The 15,683-nt window shown below is 42.3% G+C and overlaps 1 protein-coding gene across 1 annotated transcript in view; it reads right to left on the bottom strand.

Moving 5' to 3' along the window:
* Positions 1 to 10,863: 10,863 nt before the first annotated feature.
* The window catches only part of DYNLT3 (dynein light chain Tctex-type 3), a 7,015-nt gene continuing 2,195 nt past the window's right edge, over positions 10,864 to 15,683 (bottom strand). The window contains 3 exon segments of the mRNA XM_003203010.3: positions 10,864 to 13,048; positions 13,815 to 13,892; positions 15,240 to 15,363. Coding sequence (XP_003203058.2) covers positions 12,972 to 13,048; positions 13,815 to 13,892; positions 15,240 to 15,363 — 279 coding nt within the window. The 3' untranslated portion in view covers positions 10,864 to 12,971.

Raw genomic sequence — 15,683 nt, 5'->3', positions numbered from 1 at the left:
GCGGAATTAAAGAAGCTTCTTTGTTGGAATAAAATGAATTGCTACTGAAATGATAAGGATCTCATCCTGCACAGAGAGCACTGAAATATTTGGCTTTGATTTTAATGGAAATATCATCAGAATTCTTACAGCTCCAGGGATCTTTCTTTTTGTAGCCAGTTCTAATGATGCTCCCAGACCTGCTGCATGCATATATTAGGGATCGTTTGTCCCTTCAAACTCAGAAAAAGGAATCCTGTACTTATTATTAAACCACTGCCTTCCTAAAACATACAAAAGAGCAAGCACATGAAAGCTTCTCAGTTTCCTTCTAAGTTTTGTATTATTAAATGCTGCAAAAATTTAAGACGTGCATTATCAGTCATCATCTGAATATGAAGTTTATTTTAAATTTATGATACGTGAGTGAAATGGCACTGAAATACAAACATCAGGAAGAAACTAGTTTGAGACCTCCCTACTGTTCAGCAAAGCATGGAATAATGTTGGTATTGTTTTAAATCAATGCTGCTGTCTACCGGGGTGCTTAAAGGAGTAGAGCCCTCCTTCCAAATGCTTGCCTGATCGATAAAAGTTCCCCACATCTGTGGTATTACTGACAAGCTACAAGAAACCAACCATTTCTTACATGGTGATGGCTGTGACAACACTACTGCTTCCCATACAGGACATACAGAGCTCTTCACTCATCCTAAGGAGAGAGCTAGGGCTACAGCGGGCTACTGCTGAGCCTACAGGACAGTCCAGTTTTATGGCCAGGTGCACTGCTTGGAATCTGACCACTGCTGTAGGCTGGGCTTCTCGTTGAAAATTTCCTCCTTCCGGGTGTCTGGGGTTTTTCTGTCATCGGGGAAGCAGCAGGGGTAGTTTTTGCAATCAACAGATTTATTTCATTGTCAAATTCCTGGCTCCAAAGAGCCTGCTCTAAAAACAAAGTGGCTTCTTGCCTTTAGGAAACGTGGTATTCAGCAGTTTAAGCAAAGTTACCTGGTGTATGACCTCTATGCAAGAAGCAGTAGCAAGGTTTTCTGAAAGGCAGGGGCATCCCAAAGTTGTTCCTGTGGACAGCTGGGGGAGGCAGTGCAAGGGAGGAGGGATGGCAGCCAGAGGCAGAAGTCAGGACTTGACAGAACTCTCTCTCATAGATGAAGGTCTATTGCCACTCCAAAACTCTTCCCACACCTGTACCATATCACTGACTTGCTGGGTGCCGAAGTAAATGAGCCATTGGGATTGCTCAGGCAGAGCTCTGACACTGCCCATGCTTGTGGGGGGCTTTGAATACCCTCAGAATCATCCTCAATTCCAATGGGGTCTGAACATTAGGTGTGGCTCCCTCACTAAGGTTGTCCTATAGTATCCTCCAGTCTTATCTCTGCTTCTTCTGTAGGGACGACTGTAAAAGAAATGAGGACCTCTTATCTCTCCTGACGCAACCAGCAGTGACAGGAGTGTAGGACTTGTGATTTGCAGTATTGAACTCATGCTGCACCTAAGTTTATGAAGAAGATTGAAGTCTGTCCTTTCATCCAGCTACGAAAATTCCCTACTCAGATGAAAAATGCTCTGCTGATGGCAAGAAGAACCAGTTGGTTGGATTAGAAAAATAGATGTTTTATCTAATGGAAAGAATTAGCAGTTCAATTCAAACAGATGAAGAGAAAATGATCTCACTTGTGGCTCCCAGTCAGCGTTCTTTTACTTTCCTTCTGATGTAATATTTTGTCTGTCTTCTCAAATGCAGCCATCTGAAAAAATAATTTGATTAATTAATCAATATCCTTAAATATAGTTAAGGAGCCTGATCCTCTGGAGTGCTGGTCAGCTCCCATTTCCCATCTTAATTTTGGAAACTGAAAGGGGTTCTTGAGGATGCAAGGCACCTGGCCATATCTGGCTAACATATGTGAAATCTCAGTATGCACTGAGTTTCATCTTCTCCTTCCTTCCTTCCCTGGTAAATACTTGCAAAGCTGCCCACATGCAAAGGAAATCCAAGTTTTCATAAATTTTAACCTATAATAAAGAACTGTTCTGCCTGTTCACGATTACACATCTCCCAGGAGGAAACCAGGCCAGTTGTGAAATAGAGCTTCCTCTTTCCTGTCCTGTGCGAGTTTCTCTGCTGGGTGGAGACTTTCTGCATTTCAGTCCTCAAGTGATGGGATAAATCAAATTAGAAACCAAAAAGTTGCCTATCAAACACTTCTGCAGGTTCATTCTCTATCTTGGAATATTCTTAACAAATTCATTTTGACTGTTCGTATTTTTGCATCCTTCAGTCAGTTTGTGTTTGTTAGTAGCAAATATTAAGATATTAATGGTTCTAAGAGCTTGCAGCATCAAATGCTCACATCTGACTGAATACAACAGCAACAGTTTCACAGATGCAAGCCAGTGTAGTTATTTGTCATGAAGCACACATTTGTTTTGGCATTTGATAGAGACCGTAGCAAGCCACTGGTCTCATTTGTATTCACCACACACAAGCCAGATCAGACAAGCAGAAATTAATAGCAGCAGAGTAGAAATGCATTGTAAGAATTGCAGAAAGCTTACAAATGCCTTCCCGCTGTGCACCAGATCTGCTTAGTCCATCCCTCCCTTTCCACTGGTGCTCTTTTGCCTGGACACTGCATGGGTCTCTCTCTGCTTGCTCAGCTACCAGGGATTTCTCTCCGTTCATTCTCTCCTACCAACTGCTGCTTCACTCACCCTCTTCATCCTGTTCCTCAACTCTGCAAGTCTGTGGACAATCTCCAGTTCCCACAATGCTTCTGATGGTTTTGCAAATGTTTTGGCCCATGCAAGTGCAGGGAGAGGCACAGGGAGCCTTGCTCCGAACTCTAAGCAGTGCAGCACATGTCTCACAGGACGTGATTCAGCTCCAGTCTCCCCTGTCACTACAAATAACTAGGGCTGTAGGCAGCTCTGCATTGCCCAGACAGACTGTTTTGTTTCCCTCCAGTAATATTTTGTCTCCACGTTTAACTACTGTGTTTTTTTTTTGTTGTTGTTGTTGTTTTTTATTAAATCATTATTACTTTAAATTCTACATAGAAGATTTATGAGCTCCTATGTTTTTAAAAAACACATGGAAGTCATCTGGTGCCATTGTGGTTTAACCTGGCTGGAAGCTCGGCACCACACAGCTCACTCTCCCTCAGAGAGATAAGGGAGAAAATTGAAAAATAAGTAAAACCCGTTGTTTGAGATAAAGATAGTTTAATGGGACAGAAAAGGAAGGGAAAATAATAGTGATAATCATAAAATAATACACAAATCAATGATACACAGTGCAATTGCTTACCACTCGCTGATACCCAGCCAGTCCCTGAACAGCCCCGCATCAGCTCCCCCAGTTTTGTAGTTCAGCACGACACCACCCGGTACAGGACATCCCTTTGGCCAGTCTGGGTCAGTTGGCCTGGCTGCATTCCCTCCTGGCTCCTTCCATCCCAGCTCCTTGCTGGCAGGGCAGCGTCAGAAGCTGAAATATCCCTGGCTCTGTGTAAGCCCCGCTCAGCAACAACTTATACATTGCTGTGCTATCAACGTTCTTCTCATCCCACGTTCAGAACACTGCACCGTACTAGCAGAGAGGAAGAAAGTTGTCCCAGCCAAAACCAGCCCAGGTGTTAAAATTAGAAAATGAGAAAATATCATTGGCCACGTCTTTTATGGCCTTCAGAACAAGTGGATTGTGGAGACAAGTAACTCTAAAATAAAAGTGTAGGTTCTTCTTACATTATTATTGTCTTTTCATATGCCTGTGGGTTACAGTGGACTGTGAAAAAGTCCAGAATTTACACTGTTCACTCTTTGTGTGAATGAGAACAGTGAGAAAACTATAGTAGAATTTTCCTTAGTACCAGCTGGGTCCAGAAATGGCATAAAGAATAACGAGGACAGGGCAATTATCATCATCTCATTGCAGTTACCAGACCAAAATGTTTTTGCCAATGCCAGTGTTAACATGAGAGAACTTTGGCAGAGCAGAAGTCTGGTTTCATCTAACAGCCTTTCCACTTCTCTAAACCGAAGAAATTTCTACCTCACGGTCCCAAAGAGACAAAGCATAAGTAAATACCTCTGCAGGTCAGCCTAGGGCTGAGTAAGCTCCCATGAGCAGCTAGTGAAGACGGTTGCTGCTGTGGTTTTATCACCCTCTTGACCTTTTTCTATACTTCCCTTTAATCTATGGTAACTGATACTGGGTCAGATGAGGTTTAACAAAAGCAAGTGCAGAGTCTTGCATCTGGGGAGGAATAATTGCGTGCACCAGTACAGGTTGGGGGATGAGCTGCTGGAGAGGAGCTCTGCGGAGAGGGACCTGGGTGTCCTGGTGGACGACAGGTTGGCCATGAGCCAGCAGTGTGCCCTCGTGGCCAAAAAGGCCAATGGCATTCTGGGGTGCATTAAGAAGAGCGTGTCCAGCAGGTCGAGGGAGGTGATCCTCCCCCTCTACTCTGCCCTGGTAAGGCCTCATCTGGAGTACTGTGTCCAGTTCTGGGCTCTCCAGTACAAAAAAGACAGGGATCTCTTGGAAAGAGTCCAGCGGAGGGCCACAAAGATGGTGAAGGGCCTGGAGCATCTCCCCTGTGAAGAAAGGCTGACTGAACAGGCTCTGTTTAGACTTGAGAAAAGAAGACTGAGAGGGGACCTGATCCAGGTCTATAAATATCTAAGGTGTGGGAGGCAGAGTGGCGAGGCCAGACTGTTTTCAGCAGTGTGGAGACAGGACAAGGGGAAATGGCCAGAAACTACAGCATAAGAAGTTCTGCACAAATGTGTGCAAGAATTTCTTCATGGTGAGGGTGACGGAGCACTGGAACAGGCTGCCCAGGGAGGTTGTGGAGTCTCCTTCTCTGGAGATATTCACGTCTCGCTTGGATGCCTACCTGTGCAACCTGGTGTAGGGAACCTGCTTTGGCAGGGGGGTTGGACTCGATGATCTCTGGAGGTCCCTTCCAACCCCTATGATTCTGTGATTCAAGTCTGTTTTCAGGTGGCAAATTCACATAAGCTCTCTGAGATCTGAACTTTTCTCAAATAGCAGCAAGGATATAATCAGAAAAGATTGCCAAACAATAAGAAAACACCTTCTAGAGCAACCTCCTTCAGAAGACAGATAAAGAGTCCTGTAGGTAATAAGCTGCTTTCTCCCGCTCCAAAATAGTGAAAGTTCCTCTCAGCTGTGAAAAGTCTGTGAAATACTCTCACTGTACAGTGCTGCAAATGGCTGAGTAAACATGTGGATCCTCTTCCATCAGTGTTTCTGTCTCACATGTGCACAAATCAGTGCACTCAGCAGCAAAGACTCAATTCTACAAACCAAAATAAATAATAAAAAGGGTGTGTAAAAAGCAGCAACAAAGGCGGCAACGAAATACTATTTATAGAGTACTAACAAATGCTCAGTTACCCAATACTGCTTTGCTTTCAATTTACAGAAAACCTCTAAAGACCACAGTTTCTGCCACCACTATTGCTGCAGCTGTGAGTCCTTTCACTACTATTTCATACCCCGAGACAGGCAGCAAAACCCACATTGTAAATATAGCCAGGGAACCTTGCCTAAGGTTACTCACTGTTGTTAACAAATGTCCCTATGCCTTTCTTTGAGTTAATCTGTCCGATGTTCAGTTGGTACCAAACTAGAAGCCATCATAATGAAGGAAGTTACCAGCTGGGGATGTCAGTCACATCACACACTGCCTGAGGCTTTCCAGCAGCTCTACAATATGTGGTGAACATTTTTCCAAGCAACAGCTCTGAACATCAGCTCTGCTCTACAATAACCACAGTGATATGAGCATCGGTCTGGGTTTTTCATAAGAAGGCCAATATATTTTAGTGACCTTAGCCAGAACTCTTTGCTGATACAAGAAGACAATATCATATTTGAGCCCTTTATGTACTGATTCTGTAGGAACCTGTATGCTCTAAACCACTCCAGAGTGATATTGGTGATGGTTATCAGGATATGGGTTACCAATGATGGACTGGAGATACATTCCCTGTAGCAACATCTGGGGAGAGGATCTTGAGCCTGGAGGAGGCTGGGACCAGTGGTAATCAAGGCAGACAATGACAGTGTGCATATGAATGTTCACTTGTGAAGCTGGATGGGGAAAACAGCAACACCAAGCTATTAGGCTGAAAAAAAACTGCATTTCTCAGAGGGCAATACAGGCAGCTTACTATTAGGAAAATCCATCAGCTACACTTATATTTATTTAAGCAACAGAAACTAGCCCCAAACCCAGGAAAATTATGAAAATCCTTCTGTTATTTTCAAGTCATTTGCAGAGATCAAGCTGTAACCCATTCAGGTTGCCACTTCCTCTTCAAAAGTAACAGATGTTATTAGCCTATGCCCACAGCCACCTAATTTGTTTCAAGGTGCTGAGTCTTCCCTTCTCCCTCTACCAATGCACAAAAACACTGTCCATCACCACCTAAAGGGGACAGCTTTTGCACGTTGTAACCACAAAAGAAAGCTCCATCAGCAAATTCTGTGGGCTCAAGCTTGCTGCTTTACCTACTGATCAGGTATTTACTCTTGACAAGGGAAGTGTCAGTGTGTAAGACTGCACAGGACTGCCTCTTCTTATCTTGTAAATGACACACAAGCTGTAAAGCAAACCTCTCGCACTGTTTGTCTCTTTCTCCACCCAATTCCAGAATATTTTCATCTTAAAAAAATACAATCTCTTGCAAATATAACTACCAGCCCTCCTTCACTTCCATCTCTTACCAAAAAAGGTATTATATATTATTACTGATGCTTCCAATTGTCATCTTAAACCTTCTCTGGTCTTACTTTTAACTGGGTACGACTCCCAAAATACTGTCACTACAGTTTCTAAGTATGCAGATCCTCAGCCTTCTGATGTTGTTCTTTTTGACTTATCAGTCAGCAACAACATGCCTATCTTTGTCCATATTTTAATTTCCCTTTACCTGGTACCAAGCACACCATATCATCAGGTTAGCTCAGGGTCTGTGCTTGCCAGGCAGCTCAAACTCCCTGATACCCATGCTACCTGCCTCCTAACTCACATGCAGATTGAGTTGCAAACCAGTACCAAACCAAGACTTAAAGAGGGACTCATATCACCTCCCTCCATGATTACTGTTGTTCCCTTTTGTCCATACTGGAGAATCTGTTCCTCATACATCTCTCCCAAACACTACTGCAGGTCTTACTTCTAGTCCATTACTCACTTGTCCCTCTTCCCTTAGCCCTTTTTTCTCTACCAGCACAAATACACCCAGCTTACACTGATTTCATGGCTATTCATAGCCTACCTCCTATCTGCCTTCCAAAGCAAGAGCCAGAAAATCTCTGCTCCACCAGATCATTACATCATTACATCATTCTCCCATTCCCATGTCTTAAACTGTCAGCAGGCATCCTTTGAAGGTCTGATCACTCTTAAGAGAAGTTCCCTGTAAAATTCTACACAGCTAGCTCATTAACTACCCTAAATAGGAGCTGTTTTCAGCAGTTTTCTGGAGACAGTCCAGCTGCATTTAGGACAGCTAGTCAAAACCAGCAGCCAGCTTCTCAGACAGCTGGACCAATGATTTCACATTTAGCACTCTCCTGCGAGCCTGCTTGACCCTCCTGAGTTGGTCCGGAGGCTCTGGACTCTCTTGCCTTTCCTGCTGTTGTGATGCGCAAGCCCTCTGTGCTTTCCTGGCTCTGTCCACATGCTCTCTGCCTTGATCTCGAGACAACTGCTCGACTCAAACATTCACTGCCTATTGGCTTTGCGGTCCAACTGAACAGCATTCAGATAGCAGCCATGCTTTTGTTTTATGTCTGAATAACATCCAGTGGGACACTGTTCCCAATTCAGCTGCAAATCAGCTGATTGGGAGTTTGCCTGTCATTTACGTCTGCCTATGTATATATGAACAAAAATAAAACACCCGGAGACCTATATTCTTTCTCTAGTTTTAGTCTCAGTTTTCTCTCATTCTGCTTTCTCTACTTTTCTCCATTTCAGGTTTGGCTTCTCAGTGAGAAAAAAACATGCAAATTTTTACAATGTTGCACAGTCCCCCGGCCAGCTTCAGCGAGGCTGGTTATATATAACATCAAGTCTATTTTTAATTCCCCAGCATCTGTTCAGTATAGATAGGTACTGTTGTGATATAATATATGAATGACAGTGATGTTTCTCCTCTCAAGAGGAAGTATGTTAATTGTAGAATCACAGAATATCCCGAGTTGGAAGGGACCCATAAAGATCACTGAGTCCAGCTCCAGGCTCCACACAGGGCCACCCAAAATCAAACCCTATGTCTGAGAGCACTGCCCAGATGCTCTCTGAACTCCAGCACTGGAGGCCATGCCCACCGCCCTGTGGTGCAGAGCCTTTTCCTGACCCCCAGCTGCCCCTCCCCTGACACAGCTCCATGCCATTCCCTCGGGCCCTGTCGCTGTCACACACAGCAGAGCCCAGCGCTGCCCCTCTGCTCCCCCAACACCAGAATTAGAAGTGTGTCATATATAAGCACATGTACAGAAAGCGTACTTCTGTGAGGCCTGAGAGAGCCTCATAAAAAATGGCTGAAGCCGGGATGTGCGATTTGCAGAGCTCACAGTGACTGCAGCACTGGCTCCTGAGCTCCTCACCAGAAAGCAGAAAGGGCACCAGGGTAATATCTGCAAGCCAGCAGTGAGGGACAGCGCCTTTCAAGTAGAAGGACGTGGTGCCTGGGGACATGATTTAGCTGTGGGCTGTTAGAGTTAGGGTAGTATGCTTAGCCTGAGGTTAGACTTGTTGATCTTGAGAGTCTTTCCCAAATCGATCAAAACTACGGCTCCATGACCTCGCAGTACCGGAGCAGTGCAGCAGCGAGGCCCCGCCCGCCTCACAGCCTCCGCCTCCCGCCCTGCAGTGCCGCCCGCCGGCGGCTGGCAATGCCGACCCCTGGCTTCCAATACAGGCAAACCGCAATAAACCTTCACCTACAGGTAAAGAATCTGTTTAAAAATTGTAACGTCCCCACAAAACTCGCCTGTCTTTCCCTCATATGTCCGTTTTATGGTATGGCCCAGTAGGCCTATTCCAGCTTGATTCCAGCTACCAGTGTGTTACTGCAACACTGATTATCTTTTTCCATTACTTTTTGCTCAGACTGTGAAAGAGGAGTTGTACAGAAGCTTGTATCTGTCCCTCTAGTGCCATTTTGTTCCCTTTTAAAAACTTTAAATATAACAAACATGCTGACACATATGCTTCCCATCTTTAAAGACAAAGGCTCTACAAACAGGCGAGCTAAAACCTCCAGTTATTCAGTAGTGATAGACTCATCAGAGCAGCAAAATATCCCTCAGTGGCATCAGACTGCAGCCTTCCCTCCCTTGTGTGGGAAAGAGAAACCGCGCCCCCTGCGTGGCAAAGCACACTGCTCCCTCTCCCGGCACAGGCCAATAGGGCAGAGCACTTCCACTGCAGCTAGGTTTGTTGCAGTCAAAGAATATTGCATCCAAGCTCACTCACCTAGGGAGAACTGCCTTTGGCCTGGGAATGCCCTGTGAGACACAGGCAGAGCCTATTGGCTCGGGATATTCTGATGTGGGATTTGATCTGCTCTGCACTTAGTGACAGCATGATTAAAAATATCTCCCTTGGAATTAAATGTAAGCAAACTGACTAGGTCAGCCTGTACAAGAACCAGCAAGGTGCATCCCCATAATCAGTTAAGAATCGCTCATTACAGGATTTGCTGCACTCCTCTCTGAAGGATCTGCAGTCTGTACTAAAGCAAAGAATCACAGAATCACAGAATGGCCTGGGTTGAAAAGGACCACAACGATCATCTAGTTTCAACCTCTCTGCTACATGCAGGGTCACCAACCACCAGACAAGGCTGCCTAGAGCCACATCCAGCCTGGCCTTGAATGCCTCCAGGGATGGGGCATCCACAACCTCCTTGGGCAACCTGTTCCAGTACGTCACCACCCTCTGTGTGAAAAACTTCCTCCTAATATCTAACCTAAACCTCCCTTACCTTAGTTTTAAACCATTCCCCCCCGTCCTATCACTATCCATCTTCGTAAACAGTCATACCCCCTCCTGTTTATATGCTCTCTTCAAGTATTGGAAGTCCACAGTGAGGCCTCCCTTTTTTCTCTGTATAGCAGCTACAGAACAAATGTATACAGGCTAGTGATAACGTTCTGTCTTTTATGGTGTGTTTAAATCGTCAGCCTGTGAAATAAACAGGCTAGCTACAAGCTGGGAATTCAACAGCTTCTACATAGTGCTTTAGATTGCATGAATATAAATTGACCATAGAAGGATTTGTACTAGTTTCCTTGAGCAAGTATAAAGGGAAAAGAGGCATCACACCTTCCCTTTCACACAATTCTGATAACAAAACTCTTACATGCTTTTTTATAGCAGAGGAGTAACAGGTGTCATTTGTCATGAAGTCATACATAGGATCATATAACTCCACATATCAGGCTATAATTTAATGCACATTTGATGCACATCCTTTTGTCCCACTTATAAGACCTAAGTTGTTAATAACAACTTACTCCCACGATTACAGTAGTTAAGGAAAATATGGAATGCAAATACTTTTCCCAAACTTTTGTAATAATCTTCCTGGAGCAATGAAAACTGTCTATTGCATCACCATGACAAACAGAACTGAGTTGACAAAATATATGGGAAACAGTCGACATCTGGGAATTAGCCTTTGATGTGTCTTGTCTCTAATATGCTGGCACAACTTGGAATAAATTTCCCACATTCTCACTATTGTATACAAGTGAAGTAAGAGAAATACTGCTCTCAATCACCGTTTGCATAGATCAAACACACAAGGCAGAGATACAACTAAGGCAAATCTTTAGTTTTTGATTTTGGTAGAAAGAAAAATGAAGCAGTCTTACAATTAAGCAGCATTTTTCCAGATTTCTTTTGCAGTGGAACTTTCACCAAGCCTCATTAAACTGATAGTCCTGCTCAATGCATCTTATTTTCAAGTAAAGCAGAAACACCAAATAAGTTACAAATAGCTGTACGGAATACTTCTGACCACAGCACCTGAACGTGCATTAAATACGGCTAACAGCACCACATCTTTTACATCTCACACTACACCAACTCTACCCTTCCAGTTGCTGCTCCACTTCCCTTTTCCACTTTGTGCAATTCTGAAAATCGGTGAAACTCTGCATTTCCATTAGTTTCACAAGTCAGCTCTTAAATGGCAGCACTGCATTCAGAAAGCGCTGTCCTCACCCATACAAGGTTGAATTGCTATATATCTGAAGGTCAGTACAATATACATATACATCTTCACACTAGACTTGCCTTTAGGGCAAAGGTAACATTACAGTGCTTAATTTTACTTGCACTCAGGTAAAAGCAGAACTCAATTCGTTTGCAAAGCAAGAGCTTTTCAACAGCATTGTGAATTACACATTCCATTTGTATGCAGTCTCACAGCAGCTGTAAGAATACACAATTTAAGCAATGACACAAATTTTAGCTTACTCTTTGTACAGGTCACTTGCTATACGCCCTAATAGTCAGTTACCAGAAAACCAAACAAAACTGCGTAACAGTGCTTTAATACTCATCTTTTAGAACTGCAGGACAGCCTTACAGTAGCTGTTAGGTAGTTACTGGTCTCTTCCAAAGACATGCAGTAATGAAGAAAAAGCTCTATCCTTAAGCAGCATCTGATAAAACAACTTAACGTAGCTGCCACTTAGTGGCAGCAATCATTCAGGCATTTTTGGTATTGATACATCTTTATCACATACATTGTGCATTAATAAAGAATAATGTAGGCCCCAATCTAGCAAATACTTGTGCAAATACTTTTCCTCCATGCGGAATAATTCAAGTTAAGACTCATCAGATGAGCAAATTTAAGAACTTGCATAAATCTTGATAGGGTGGGAATTCTTAGTGCTTAAAATATAACTACTTTTTAATAGGATTATGATTAAATTCTAGATTTAGAGAATATAGGAAATACTTCTATATATATGTTGCTTTAAGATAAATGGTTTCAAAGGTAACAAGAGCCTCTAGAAATGCATGTGCCTTCTCTCTGAACAACAGTCCCACTTGGGGAAATGAGGGCCAACTCTTATTGCCCTCACTCCTGGCTAGTCTTGCATTGCAGGAGGACTCAATAAAGTGCGTGTCACAGATTATGTAGTCATGGAATAAAATCGAATGCAAGTACCTTCAGAATGCTTTAGGAAGGGCAAATTGTGAATTCAATGCTAATGTCTGATCGCTTGAATTGACAACAAATACAATATTCTCCATTCTGAAGAAAAATAAGTATTCTTGTTAGGCCTAAGTACATTGCACCTTTGCCCTAGTGAAGTCATCCTCTGCCTCAAGGAGGAAAGCTTGTATGAATCCAATTTCAATGCAGAAGTTCAAGCCTGACTGAAGAGTGAAGTTCACACAATTTCAAAGGCACCAGCATTCAATAAGAAGTCAGCTATATTTAATCAAACATGAAGCACTTGATACTGTTTACAGTATGTGCACTCTGAACTGCATCCATAATTTGTTCCCAAAGGCACGAGAATCCTGAGAGGTCTTGCTTGCCCTTTCACCTTTTTCTTTGATTAGATATGTTCCTCTTGAATATAGTGTCTTTGATATTAGCTTTGATGTAAATTCTATTGATCTGTGTGGCATCTTCTCATTAACATACTTCTGAATATTTAAATTCTGAAAACTCGCTTTCTCTCATTCTTCTTTTGCTCAATTTCAAATAATTAATCTATGAGAACTGGCTTAGACTGTATGCCCTCCCTAGAGAACTCCTGTCTGCTATACCACCTCTTAAAGAAAAAAAAAATATATATATATATATATATATTTAACTAATTGAAATATTTAACCATGTGTTTGGTAACTTTTTTTTATAGGCTGAGGTGTTGCTTATATTTATCTTCCAGTCAGCTACAGGATAATAGCAACAGCAAACACGTTGACAATGCAGTTCATTGTTCGGTTCTCCCATCTCACTGTGCAGGTCCCTAGAAGAGATCATTACAATTTGTTACGAAACATAAAAATACAATTCCAGCCCCTTTATTACATTCATTTTATCTCAATGTAAACTATGTTCAATTAGGAGCAATAACACAGCTGTGATTTAAAGCAGTTACTATTATTGTCATGCTGGCTCTAGTTAGACTAAATTCCTCAAAACATTTGTACTAATTTAGACATAGTTTACTACCTAAATACCAGGAGGGGAATGCTCTGAGAATCTCTTTTTAAAAGCTGGATTATTATACCCTGAACTTTAGAACCAACTTAGATGTTAGAAAGCACATGAAAAGCCTATATATCACCTGACTTGATAGTTAGGTGGTTGAAAAACATGTTGTAGTCATACTGCTCCTATTTTTACCAAACTTTGTTCTCCTTCAGAGCATCACTGTCTCTTTACAGCAGACAGACAGATATGCTTAGGACAATGCACTTACTTTTACAGAAAACAATGTTTTATTGCCTCTTCAATTGATCAATGGTTACCCAAGAGGGTTAATTTATTTTCACATTTGTTCAAATAAGAAGGCATTTCTACATTTGCTTTGTAGCACCTCCAAAGCAGTCATTCCTACTGCAGACACAGATTGTCAACAAAACACTTTTCCTGGGATTGTAAACAAGGGTTTAATTCTGGAACCTACTGCTTCTATAATCACTCTTCCAACACTTCAACTGAACTGTTACAATTGAGCAACAGGTACCATTTCTTTAGCTACAACATTTAATCTGAGGGAGGAAGCCTACCATCAGTTGTAGTATCCCAGAAGCACGAGCTTGCTGTGTGGAGACCAGCTCCGCTTCTCTGCATCACTGCACAGGTTACTGAAAGATACAGTCATAAAACCACAGCTTTCATTATTGAAGAGGTGAATCGTTCACATTTTCTGAACTCCAACTCACATTATTTTTTCATATGGCTGTCAGGAGGCATTCTGACAACTAAGTCAACACCTATTTTGACATTCCACCACTCCCAGTATTTTCCTCAAGAACTCAGTATTTGATTCATGATTATCTTTAGTCGCGTAAAGACAATGGCTTTAACAAAATGCTTGCTAATAGGATTGTGCTTTCTATCTTTTAAACTGCTTAGATACAGCTTTTGTCAGGTGCACCACAGAGCTGGGTTTCAAGTGCTGTCCTCACCCATACAGAGCAGAAGTTACACTGGACAAGAACTGCTTCCCAAAGGTAGCATTGGCTGCTCTCTGAAACCACACTGTAGCAATAGGGAATTTCTAAACTGACTTGTAACTATTGTAAAAATGTTAAGTTTGAATTGAAGACTTTGAAGCACAGACCAGGGTGCTAACATTTGCTTTGGTTCTTTTGTGAAACATTGATGTAATAGCATTTTAAACATGCACTTTTCTCCATTTCTCTTCCATAGATACGCACAGAGAAATAACAGGACATGAAGTAGCTTAGAGGACTGAAAATCTTGTAAGAGTCTGTACTTATAAAAAGCATAATTCTAATAAAATGTTTTTAATTAAAAAAAAAAAGTATACTGTGTAGCAGAAATGCTAAGTCATGGCTTGAACCAGTGACTGAGCATCTGGTGGAAAGGCAGGGCCAACCCAGGGGAGCTCAGGTGCAGGCAATGTACCTAAGTGACTGGAAGGAGTGCAGCCAGGATCCACCCTTTCCCACACCTCATTTAAAGGTTGGCAGTGGAAGTGAGGGTACCTTGCTGGAGATCTCTGCCATCTGAGGCTTCCAAGGGGTAAGCAGCTTCTTTCTTTTGTTTCTGTGTCCATGGCTGCTGTGTTAGAGCTTATCCCCACTTGCTACAGCCTAGGACTTTGCTACTATGATATCACTGCTGTGCTTTCCATCATATTACAGCATTACAATCTATTTCCTGAACTGATGCCAAAACATTCATATAATTGTTCTAGGATTGCTTAAGAGTCAGGGAAGTCTGTGTAACATGGCATCTTCTGTGCTAACTGTTGACAGCATGCTTGGCCCAAGTAAGTGTTCTATAGCTTTACCACAAGTACTGTTAAACATCTCTGTAACGGAAGAGTTTAAGTATTTGCTCTGCTTTGCTTACAGTTTAACAATTAAACTTTTCTATTGAGCACAGCACTACACTGAAACAAACTTTTCAGCAATTACTCACTGTGACTGTAAACGGGTAGATGTATAGGTATTCCTACTCACCAATGTACTTATATGTTTTTCCCAGTTTTACCAAGTGTGTCAGCGACTGTTCCACTATAGCTGCAGTCCACTGGTTGACTTTGTTGTGATTGTAATCTGCTTTGCCTAAAACACTTTCTATGCACTAAAACAGAGGGGGGGGAAAAATAGTAACAGTAAATAGAGGAAACTTCAAAATGTAAAGGTTCAAAATGTCTTGTATAATCTGAGAACTGTATCTGGCAACTGGCTTCCTTTGAATTACTTCAGCTCAACAGGTATCAACTGCTGAATGGGAAGTAAAATGAGCTTTCTTGGGAAATTACTTGTAGTACATATTTACCCCACTACTACATGGAGAAAAATGAGGCTTTGAGTGAAAATTTGGTGTAGGAATTATTAGCCATACGCTTTAAGTGCCAAGTGAAACCACAGGATCTATTTACCAGTGAAAATACTAACCCC

Source organism: Meleagris gallopavo, chromosome 1 (assembly GCF_000146605.3).
Source record: "Meleagris gallopavo isolate NT-WF06-2002-E0010 breed Aviagen turkey brand Nicholas breeding stock chromosome 1, Turkey_5.1, whole genome shotgun sequence".
Lineage (NCBI taxonomy): Eukaryota > Metazoa > Chordata > Aves > Galliformes > Phasianidae > Meleagris > Meleagris gallopavo.
The sequence above is the reverse complement of the archived record's forward strand: the minus strand, read 5'-3'. Positions and strand labels throughout refer to the sequence as shown.